Consider the following 12,166-nt stretch of genomic DNA (forward strand, 5'->3'; position numbering starts at 1 on the left):
CCGAATATTCGGCCACTGAATATATTCGGCCAAATATTGCAAAAAAAATTGTATTTGACCATTGGTGGATGCGAGTTTAAGTAAAGCCAATTAATGGCATGCAACATGATGGTGCAATGACGAAAGTTTTGTTAATCAAGAGGAGGTACGTCTGCTAAAACCTTTAGCACTACTGCATTAATATATAATTTAACCATTAGTTAAGCATCAAAATATGTCATTAAGCATGGCTGCTTAAGAAGAAGGAATGCTGAATGTATCATTTAGTATCCTTTGCCTCTAAATGTTTATTAAAATGTAGGTTTAATTTTCTTGTATATGCTTGTTTTGTAGGTTATAGAGAAGAATCCTGGTGGTTGGTGGTATGTACAGATTGGAGAGATGGAGGGCTGGGCACCTTGTTCATACATCGACAAACGCAAGAAGCCCAATCTCAGCCGTCGGACCAGCACACTTACCCGACCCAAAGTCCCACCCCCGGATCCACCTGTTAAAAAACAGGAGCCAGACGAAACTCCTCTTCCTCTCAATACAGCAGCCAAAGCCACAGAACCAGCCAGCAAGCCTGTGTATGAGGAACCCGAATATGATGTTCCTGCAGTTGGATGTGAAGGCGAGTTGGACACAGACTTCCAAAAGAAGGAGCGTTCCCAAGAAACAAAAGCCAGCAGTGTTGTTTCAGATAAATACCACCGCTCCCCCCCATCAAGCAAAGCCTCGCCCCCGGTCTGCAAAGCTTCCCCCGTTTTCTCACACAGGAGAACTTCCTTTAGGTCAGTGGAAGATGTCGCTAAGGGAGAGTGCATTTATGAGAATGATGGCTTTAAGCAAAGCAGCAGCAGAACTAAAGCTAAAGGTTCCAGTGAGCCCAACTCCCCAAGGAGCTATCATTCTTCCACAGTTCCACGAAAACCTTCAGGGTCTTCTCCTTTAGCTGGTAGACCCATAAAAACCATAACACCAGAGATGAACCGGAAAAGTCAGACCCTGGGCAGACATGTCAATATCAGCCTCAGATCCTGCGACAGCAGTCCTCATTCCTCATCAGATGAACTGGTTAGAGATCCCAAGAAAAGTCCGGTCTTCAGCCGAGATGTGGAGCAGAGAATTGGTCAAAGCCCCTCTACCAGGCCCAAGCCATCTGTCAGACCAAAACCCCTCCTGACCAAATCAGAGCCCCAAAGCCCTGAAAGGATGGATATTGCCTCTTTGAGGCGGCAGTTGAGGCCTTCCAGTCAGTATCGTCGGAGCCTTAAACCTTCTCGCGGGGACGACTCTGAAACTGCTTCTGTGATTTCTTCAACGGACTCCATGACATCTCGAAGTACCTCTGATTTGTCCTCAGTTTATTCCAAAGGGAGCCGTGGGGACTCAGATGTGGAAGGTCCCAGCCTCTACCGTTCCCTAGATGTCTATAAAAAGGTCCAAGACTCTGAAATTAGCTTTCCTGCTGGGGTGGAAGTTGAAGTTTTGGAGAAACAGGAAAGTGGTTGGTGGTACATCCGCTGGGGCTTGGAGGAGGGCTGGGCTCCTTCATACTACCTGGAACCTGTGAGATCTGTGGGTGACCCCACTGTGTTAGACTCAGCTGAACAAGGGAAGAGTGGTGGCAAGTCCAACAGCTTGGAGAAGAATGAGCAGCATGTCCAGGCCTTGAACAATATCAACATTCAAAGTTTGACCCAGCAAAATCAATGTTTGAGGAGAAACTCTCCACCAATTCCCTCTAAACCTCCTGGAGGTTTCTCCAAACCATCTGCCATCATTAATGGAGGTGTACGGATGAGGAATGGGGTTCGCCAGGTGGCAGTTAGACCTCAGTCTGTATTTGTGACTACCACACAGCCTGCAAAAGACACACATTACATGACAGGGTCTTTGAGGAGAAACGAATCCCTTGGCAGGAGTGATTACTATGGCTCTGGTTCTGCCACACTTGGCGTCCGCCGAAATGCCTCCTTCAGCACCGTGCGGCCTCATGTGGTCGTTGAAAGTCAGACAAGACCCTCAGAACGTTCAACTCTGGGGTCCTCGGGAAGCGCCTTCAGTACAAACAATGTCCAAGATGCCCTAAGCAGAGTCAACCAACGCAACGGCATCCCTGTGTCCACAGTTAGGCCCAAACCCATTGAGAGGAGCCAGCTGATCCATAATAACCTTGGCAAGGATGTGTATGTCTCCATTGCTGACTACCGCGGTGATGAGGAGACAATGGGCTTCACTGAGGGTACCTGTCTGGAGGTTCTTGAGAGAAATCCTAATGGGTGGTGGTACTGCCAGGTGCAGGACAGCCTGCATCCACGCAAGGGCTGGGTTCCCTCTAACTATCTAGAGCGCAAGAAATAGAACCAACCCCACAGAACCTTTTCCCATCTTTTACCAAACCCCCCACCCATGATGCCTGTTTGACATCGTTCCCTAAGAATGTCGAACCCTTCTTAAGCAATATGTTCTTGAACATGTACATTCATGATAGACTAAGTTCTAAACTGATAAAAAAAGACACTTTTGGTGATGGTTTACTAAATTGAATACAAAAATAACTGTAAAAAATTGAAATATGTTGCCTGGGAAACAGAGATAAGGTGGCAGCGAAAACCTCTCAAAGAGGTTTGTAACTCAGAAGTCGAGCTGGGTAATGGCTTCTTCTGCCGACAGCAACTATGACGGCTGATAAGTGCCTTTTGGATTTGATCAACTGAACAGAGGTTTGAATAGAGGATGGCAAAACTGAGTCAACCAAATCTTTTAAGAGTGCCATAGTCCTTTGAACACCACCACACATTTTACAAGAACCAATCAGCAGGTCCACTTTGGATTTCTGACTGTTCTGAAGTCTGAAGTGACACTTTAGGTTCAGTGGCAGATTCTTTGTTTAAAGATACAAATTTTCCATGTTCTTGTTTCAGTGAGTTGAGTTTTCCTTAGAGAATCATTTCTGCTTTCTTGTAACATCAGTTTTCTAACAGCACTAAATTAAAAGTTCATTTATTTCCTAAAATCTGTACAAACATGCAAAACTCAAAAGACAAAAGTTTTAATTTCTCACAAAATCAGGCATGCACCTTAAAACTAAAAGCCTTTCATGACCTCAAAACTTTAATGAAATTTGCAAAGAAATATAGTTGTTTGATCTTCTCATTATGTTTCTTTTTAGTGGAAAGCCTCTGCTGAGAGGAAATATTGGAATACTGGTTTGGAAATGTCGGATAAAGAAGTCCTAAAACGAACAGTATCTGTACTACATTCTCCATCAAATTTGATTAAACCAAAGAGAGTGACAATAGAAGTAATGAAAACAAGGACTGTTGGTAATAAAACAAATATAATAGTTTTGGTCCAAACTTATTTTCCTCAATGATTCATTTTTTTTAATTAAGGTAAAAATGAAAGTTTCTCTGCCTGAAATGACTGATGTTCATATACGCTGAAATCTATTTCCTGAGGAACTCTCATAAGGATTCTGCTGGACAGCGTTGATCAAAGAACCTGCAAGAGGAAAGCTCTTCAGCTGTGACAAACCATTTTCGTCTTTTGTTTGCTTCTGTGTTGCTCTGTGATCGCACAACGGCAATAATGAAGAAAGAAGTGGTTTAAATTTGTGATTTAGTGCACTTTAAAACCCAATTTTTGGTGCATTGATGCAAATATGCAGAAACAAATTAGCCTTTTATTTATTAAAAAGAGTTGTTTATAATTATTGATCTCTTTTGCAAGTCTAAATAATAGTTAATATAGTAACATTTGAAAGTCTGATAAAGGTTTTCCTTAAAGTCTTTCTTGGAAAACTTGGTATCCTCTTGTGGACAATGACGGGTACTACAGTAGGTTCATTAATTAACTAAGAGCAGTCAGACTAGTACTTCTGATCAGTGACTCTTCTGGAAAAAAAATCCTAAGTCTTGGTGCAGCTTGTAGAAATTTGGTAGCTAATTTATTTCTTTCATCTTGATATTTTTTTTTATATGTTCCTTCCTCCAATTTTACCAAATCACTTCCTTCGTCTTTATTGTTCTTTACATAATGCCGGATTTAAGCATATTTATTATGAAAAGTTTCCTTTTTAAAACTTTTAACATGAAAATCATTTTAAAAATACTCACTTTTTGAAAATGGTACAACCTAAGCTTGCCGACATGACGAAGGCATTATGTAAATGTGCTGAGTCACTCTTGTATGCTACACAACCGATAAAGATAGTTATTTGTCAAATGTTCGCTCAATTGTGTTACTTCTATGTAAGCTTTGGTTTACTTTGACATGTTCTTTGTTTTTGCTTGTTGTTTGTTTTGATCAAATATTGAAATGTAACCTTGAGGACATGTGCAATAGACAAAAGGAAAGAAGGCAGATTCACTGATAGGAAAGGTGGAACTGTTGTCGCCCGCTTTTGGTGTACAGCAGCAGTAAGTCATGAAAAACCTCACGTTACATCCATCTGGGTTCATCTCACAGAGGGAGAAGGGGGCTTGGGAGCATCGTTTTGAGTTGTCACGTTCGTGCCTGAATAGAAAAATGGAAAAGCTTCTGGTTTTTGTCTGTGGTGACATTTTGCTCGTTGTTGCCCGTCACTCGTTGGCATTTTGAGACGCCACGACATCAAAAAGAGAGTCCAAAAGGCAACCTGTGAAACGAGTCCTTCAGGCTGTTTTGTTTCAATCCATCATGTTCAGGAGATTATGTGCAGCAGCGAAGTCGTATACAGACCAGGGCTGCTTTAAGTTCAGCTAGAAAAAGTTTGACGCCGTTATTGTGATGCATTTAAAAGGTCTGGAATGTTGCTTTTGGCATCTTATCTCAGTTTCGCTTTCAGAATTTTATCCTCAGGATTATTATTTCTGTTGGATGTTCTTCCATGTTTATTTGCATGAAATCACAAGGAAAATTCTCTATAGTCTTAAAGATAAGAGAAGATGCCAGGATTGGTGCAAACTTACATTTGGCCTATAACTCAAAGCTCAGGCTCTGAAAAGTCCTGCCATAATCCTATGCTTTTCAGTGTTGCTAATAACCTGATCAAAATTCACTCCTGTTCAAGCCAAATGTGGGCCTGACAAACACCAATAACTGGATGTTACATGATTTACAAATCAACTGAGCCCAAAGGCCAAGCATAGTTACAGATATAGGTGTGTTTGATGAAAGTTGGGTTTACTTACAGCAGATTTGCTATGAGCCTCTTAAGCATGAAAGCAGCCAACCTCATTGAGTTCCCCTCTCTCCATAAAGAAGCCACACTTTTAAAGGCATCCATGATCAGTTTTTGACTGGTCAAAAACGTTAAAATGTCATATGGTCTTTTGAGAGGGTCCCTGTCAGAAGGTGATAGACCTAACAATGGTCTCCAGCTGAATACAACCGCTTTGCCTCATTTCACTGATCAAGTTGTTGCAGCGTTTTAAAACGTTTGATATAAAACTTTCTGCTAAAGCCGAGTTACAGGAAGATGAAAGATAGAAAAAAAAAGGGACATACGGGTGTCATAAAAGTAAGAGGGTGGTGGCATGGAGGCAACACTAAGGTTAAAGCTTTGTTCTTATTGGAGGATGTCTAAATGTCTTCTAAAAGACTTATTTTCAGTTAAGAGTTTACAAAGTTGGAAGAATAAAACAACTATAATTGAAGATGCTGTTGGTGCCGTGTCCTTAATGATATGGAAAACAAAAAAGGCTTAAGAGAAGATCTTCAACCACTCAAAACAACAAGAAACTGCACCAAACTGCAACTGGACATACCTGTTTGATCAAAAACTGGTTAGAAAAACAGAGTCCTAGTCGAATCACATTTATAAAAGCAAATGTTCTGCTGTTTGTAAGTCAAGTTTACTTTAAATCTTCCCCTGATGATTCCAGCTGATGAATAAGAGCAGGTCAGCATAAAGTGCCACAGCATGTGGGCATCATAGATAAGTGAATCTGCCGTTCTATGGGTTGAAACTAAATCTTTTTCTTCTTCAGATCCTCTGAATGTTGAAGGTGATCTTCATTTAGAAAAAAATGTCTTCTTTTTTTCTGCCTTACTTGCTGTGTTTTTGTCAAAAAGACAGATGAATGTTGCAGAGCTGGAAAGGAAAGTTTGATGGTTTTACAGGTTTGGTCAACTGAGTTTTGTGGTGAGAAATATGTGAAGAGAAAACGATAGTAGATGCTGGCTTCTATTAGATAATGAATGTTAGAGTTGGGTTGACGTGAAGCGGAGGGTAAAGCAAAGAACACAGAAGGTTTGAGCTCCACCATCAAGCGTTGCATTTATGGACTTCTTTGATTATCTTCATGGAGCACATTTTGCCAAAAGACAACACAAGGAGGCAGAAGACCTCCAGACCTCTGAATTCTGACAGGAAACGAGTTTGTTACCAGCAGATCAACCACAGCAGCAAACAGGAACACCCACAGACCTTCAGTTGGACCAAATGAGGTGCTAATCCTTCATCCTTCTGTGCCGTGAGGAGGCTTCTTCATCCTCAGTGATGACTCATATGCAACGTCACCAACGCACCATGGAACCTCGCTCAGAGTCTGGACTCCTCGTTCTGCACGCGTGCATTCCCTCTGAGAACAGGACGGTTTGATGCCATTTCATCCGACCAGTCCTGCTCCCTCTTTTGTATCTTGTACGTGTTTACATTGTATCTTGCAGTGCCCAGAGGACAGGCGGTATTAAATGTTATCTCTGCTGTTTCATCCTGACTTAGCCTTCATTTTTGACACATTTGTCTTTGTGTGTGTTTGTATGAATGCAAATCCAAATTTATAAAAGGCTAAAGTAGGACTTTGAGGTTTTCATCAATAGAAATCGAGCCTAAACGGCTCTTTAACTGTTAAAGGTTGCCAACCCCTGATTTAGACTATTTAATTTTAGGGAAAAATTGAGATTTTATTCTCCCACCTCTCTGCTTTCATGGGTTTTTTGGGCTTCCCTTTTCTTGCAAGGCACAGACGTGAAAACAGTAGCTAGTAAAGATGAGCTTGTCCCGTGAGGAGGAAAAAAAAAGTTTGTTTTTCAAGGTACACAAGCGCACGTGACAAAATCTAGGCAGAACCGGAGGATAAAGCTGCTGAAATGACAGCAAAGACCAGAGACCAAAAAAAGTGTTGCTTTGGGGACAGCGGTGTTGATAGACAATGATGCTATGATGCTAATGAGCTGTTCCGTCCGCAGACAACGAATTTCATGGACCAGATTTTTCTACGTGGTGGATAAATTATATTATAAGGCATAAGAAAAGGTATTTTATACCTATAACAACAGACATGACCCCACTGTGAATTAAACTTAATTAACAATACAGGGCAAGAGTTGAGTTGAAAAAAGCCCTGCCAATGAAATAATGGTACAAATCTAAGACATTGCAAAGTTTTAGGCTGTTTTTGTTATTATTTCATATAAAAATGAATCAGATTGAGTAAATAAGGTGCATTTTTTGTCAATCTGCAGCCCCACTAAATCTTTCTTGGTTTTCTTAGCATGTTTTGATTTGAGTTTACAGTTAGATGACATTAAATACATCTTCACGTCATTTATGAATTACCTTTATGCATATTCATTTTCTTGAAAAAAAAAAAGGAAGAAAAAAAACTGTCATTAACTTCACTTGATTCAGGCTCAAGCTTACAAAACCCCTGCTGCATTGATCTACAAATATTTTTACAGATTTCATTTAGTTGAACTTTGTTTTTAAGCCAAGCTGTTAAATTATAAAAAAAATGGTAAATCATTTCTATATTTTGCCGTTTTTGTTAAAGACTAAAATGAGGGAGAAAAAAAAAATCAAAAATCAAATTTGGTATGAACAAATTTGAGATTTTATTTTATGTTATTGCCATATAACCCAGCCCTACTTTCTATCTTTTATTTATTTTTTAAATACTTTTATCAGTTTTCAGTTAATATAATCAAAATTTGTGAATTTATGTTTAATATAAAAGCAATCAGGCTTAAAAAAAAAAAAAAAATCCCATTCAAATGTGGCTAAGCTTTGCAAAAACAACCATAGCGTCTAAAAATTTAAGTAAAAATAATTAGGATTTCAGATAAAAAAGACTAAATATTTGAAGTACGAAAGTTTAATTTGTCATTTTCATAATTTTTAAACAGTATTCTTTTTGTTTATTGGAAGCACACACTATGGTTTTAGAAAATTGCCCTGCTGCTAAAATAGTATATTGATCAATGGAGTTGTCATTTTGTTTATTTAATATAGATGAAACATAAACCTTAAGTAATTTGGGATAAAAAAGGAGACATTTAAGCAGGTTTAGTTCTACTAGACAGTAAGTCTCAAGTCTTTTACAACTGTTAACACCAAGAAAATGTCTGGAACATCACTTAATATATTGTAAACCATTTAATATACAATATTAAAAGAAATAAATCAATTTATCTAGAAAAAAAAATCTTTTGATTCAATATCAATACACTGCTCCAACTTCCTCTTTATTTTAGTCTTCACAAAGAAAAATCGAATATGTTGTAATTGACATATTTCTGTTGTAAGTGAATTACAAGTTAAAGTGTTACAATAATCATAAAAAAACCTCCATCACATTTAACAAATCATGTCAAAAGGTTTCACTTTAAAACTTCAGTTATTTTATTTTAAAGATAATTTTGAAAACATTCAGACACGTATGCTCACACTAATAGAATACACAACTCTATAATTTCGACTTCTGGCTCTCCACTGACTTTTTTAGCTTTTCAGGTGTTTGTCTTTCACTCTATGCACTCTAAACAATGAAAAGCTTAAGGTTTAATGAGAAATTATCTTTTATTGAGTTTTAAAAATCTCTGCTGCTGAGATTTGAGGCTAACACACCGTGTCCTAGAATTTCTATAGAATATTTGTTTGATAAAAATATTTTGAAAATATAAAACTGATCCCTGCAAGCTATACATGTCCACCAGGTGGAAGTATGAATCCATTCTTTGCTCATCTGTGTTCCTGCAGAGTCATTGCTTCATAAATGAAAGTTCACATTTTAGAGTCAATTTTATTATTTTAGTTAAAAATGGAAGATGAAATGTTTCTTTAAGACCCACTTTGATAAAAATCGTGTTTTTAACATGTACTTGTGGTAATTTATTGATAGAAGACATATATAAAGAAAACTACGCTCAAAAATACATTTCTGAGTATTACTTTATTCAATGGTTGATGAGTCACTGTTGGTCACGTCACTCACTTAACCTTCCTATGGTGTTAGGGTCCCTACGGACCCGTTTTGAGTTTTAGCATGCATAAAAGTACTTCATACATTTGTTTTTTGCGTTGAAACTTTTTGACTTTGTTGGGGACTTCCATTTAAACAAAATAAAATCTTTTGTTTTTTTTTTACTAAATTTTAAAGTGCTCTGGTGAAAAAAATGACTTTTGTGGTGTTCGGGTCATTTTTGACCCGGTTAAAATTTTTGATCATAAAACAATAAAAAATGCCAAAAATGAAATCATAAACACACAATCAACCAACAGCCTCTTCCCCAACCACTTGAGCTTCATCTGGGGGCTTTTCTCTTTGCCTTTTCGCGAGAACAAACAATGGTTTGTCCAGGTTTGTCGAGCCGTTTGAGTGTATATAAGTGGTGACTTGCAAAGTACACATTTCCAATTCGCAGGATGCAACAATGAGGAGAAGTTTAACTGTAAATGAAGCTTTGGATCACATTTTTGCTGCAAATGAGGCAGATGACACACAGGATTTTAGCGATGGAGATGAGCAGGCCTCTGAGAACCAAGATGATGCGGAGTACCAATTGGAAGAAACAGACACAACTGATCAGTCTGAAGAGGAGGTCACTGGTGCTGAAACTACGCCTGCTGAATCATTCCAATCCAAACGTGGCAACATCCGTTGGAGCACAGTTCCTCCTGATGTGCATGGAAGGACAGCTGCTGCAAACATCATCAAAATGACCCCTGGGGTCACGAGGTTTGCTGTGACAGGAGTAAGTGACATCAGGACGTGCTTTGATCTTTTTTTGCCATTGTTACTAAAAAAAGTCATAATTGCTATGACAAACCTTGAGGGGAAAAAAAGTCCATGGCAACACGTGGAAAGACATTGATGAGATGTACCTGGATGCCTACATTGGTGTTCTCCTCCTTGCTGGCATTTACAGATCCATCAATGAGGCAATTGAGAGTCTCTGGGATGCATCAACGGGCAGAAATGTTTTCTGGGCAACAATGTCTCTTCGGACCTTCAGATGATCTCAAGAGTCCTCAGATTCGACAATCAAGATACCAGAGCAAAATCTGACAAGCTTGCTCCCATCAGGGATGTTTGGGAGAGATGGGTGCAACTCCTTCCACTGATGTTCAACCCAGGGCCAGAGGTGACAGTGGATGAACGTTTTCTCCCTTCCCGAGGAAAATGCCCCTTCCAGCAATACATGCCCAGCAAGCCTGGCAAATATGGCATAAAAATCTGGGCAGCCTGTGATGCTAAAACAAGCTATGCGTGGAACCTACAGATTTACACAGGCAAATCTGCAAGCGGTATCCCTGGAAAAAAAACAAGGAAAACATGTAGTCCTCGATTTGACTACTGGACTGCAGGGTCACAACATCACTTGTGACAATTTTTTTTACCAGCTATGACCTTGGACAAGAACTTCTCAGGAGGAAACTCACCATGGTGGGCACAGTAAAAAAAAATAAACCTGAGCTGCCCGCTGAAATGTTGCTGGTGATTGGTTGTTGTTTATTTGACCTTGCAAATCTTTGTAATTTTTTATTATTTATGACTGTTCTGTTTTTCATATTGTTAAATATTGTTAAACATTTAAGTTCTATTGTGTGGAAAAAAAGACTTGTTTTTGCCCTTTTTTTGAAGTAAATATATACGGGTCCTAAATGACCCGAAGCACTATAGATGTTACTATATTTGATAATATTAAAATTGAAATCTTTTTTTTTGCTGAACATTTAAGAAATGTGTTTTAATATCGCTCAGTTACACTCAGGTAACAGAACAACTGATTATTTTGTTGCTTTCTTCTCTGACGGTTCATTTGACCATTTTTTAGACATTGAAAACGAGGGGTATGCTGTTAAAACAAATGTCCAGGGAGCCACAAAAGCATATTAAAACCAATCTTTTCATGGATAAGGGAGCCCAACCAGCTAACCAAGAGTTAAGAAAAACATTGGATGATAAAAGATTATTTTTAGGGTATTTTATGGCTGATTTATTACATGGGTCCAAAATGACCCGCTAACACCACAGATGGCAGCAGAAAGCTAACACCAGAGGAAGGTTAATTAAAAAAAAGTGTTACCATTACAGTTGTGCAAAATACGTCAATTTCAAAATGCCTCAAAAATCACCTCCTCCAAACGCAAACATTTTTCTTCGATAAATGCAATTTTTTTTATTTGTAAATTGACGTGTTTCCATTAGACTCATTTTTTATCGCACAATTTCATAATCAATGGTAATGCAGCAATAAACACTATAAGGCGTGATAGAAGCAATTTTATTCTCTCAACTTGTAAAATATTCTGTGAAAACAATAAAACAAGTATAATTGCCTTAAGAAGTAAGAAGTATATCATTGTCTTGAGAAGTAGGAATGTATGTTTATGGTAAAAGTGCTACTGTCCAAATTAATCGATAATCATATTAGTTTGGTTAAAAGTTGGAACAAAGGAGTAAAAAACAACACCATGAAGGAGGAGAAACCAGAAGCTATGTTGGAAATTATTCCAATTCCAATTGCAAGACATTGTGTTTTAATGTATTTATTTTAAAATAAATTAAAAAAGATAAGCCTCTACACTCATCTTGAAATGTCACCATGAGTTCTTCGAAAAGCATACAGCCAGTACTGAACTTTTTCCTTGGTTTCACAGACCGAGAGAAAGTGGTTATGGTTGGATTAAACTAGTCAATGTGTCCAGAGCGCAGCTGTTTCTGCAGATCACCGCTCCTCCGTGGGATGGATCAAATGTGGAGGACACATTTCATGCACCTGGGTGCGTAACAGCTAATGAGACTTTAACTTTAAGTTTAATTTTAAATCTGTGTAGCCAACAACAAAATCCAGCCTAGGAGGCAATTAAAATACATGCAGGCAATGCAGCACTGTGCATCTTAGTTGCACATAGTATGTGTGGTCTATATGAATTTCCATCACTTTTTGTGCTAGATGCACGTAAATGCAT

General features: G+C 38.5%; 1 protein-coding gene and 1 long non-coding RNA gene across 5 annotated transcripts in view; one reads left to right on the forward strand and one right to left on the reverse strand.

Annotated features, from left to right (window-relative positions):
- sh3pxd2aa (SH3 and PX domains 2Aa) overlaps window positions 1-6,689 on the forward strand; it is a 95,341-nt gene extending 88,652 nt beyond the window's left edge. For all 4 annotated transcript variants that reach the window (XM_024289928.2, XM_024289930.2, XM_024289929.2 and 1 more), the window contains one exon: window positions 334-6,689. In XM_024289928.2, coding sequence (XP_024145696.1) covers window positions 334-2,346 — 2,013 coding nt within the window. In that variant the 3' untranslated portion in view covers window positions 2,347-6,689. The remainder of the gene's footprint in view (window positions 1-333) is intronic.
- Window positions 1-12,166, reverse strand: part of LOC112157272 — a 69,184-nt gene that overhangs the window by 56,373 nt on the left and 645 nt on the right. The window lies entirely within an intron of this gene.

The sequence above is a fragment of the Oryzias melastigma genome, linkage group LG1 (genome assembly GCF_002922805.2).
Source record: "Oryzias melastigma strain HK-1 linkage group LG1, ASM292280v2, whole genome shotgun sequence".
Classification (NCBI taxonomy): domain Eukaryota; kingdom Metazoa; phylum Chordata; class Actinopteri; order Beloniformes; family Adrianichthyidae; genus Oryzias; species Oryzias melastigma.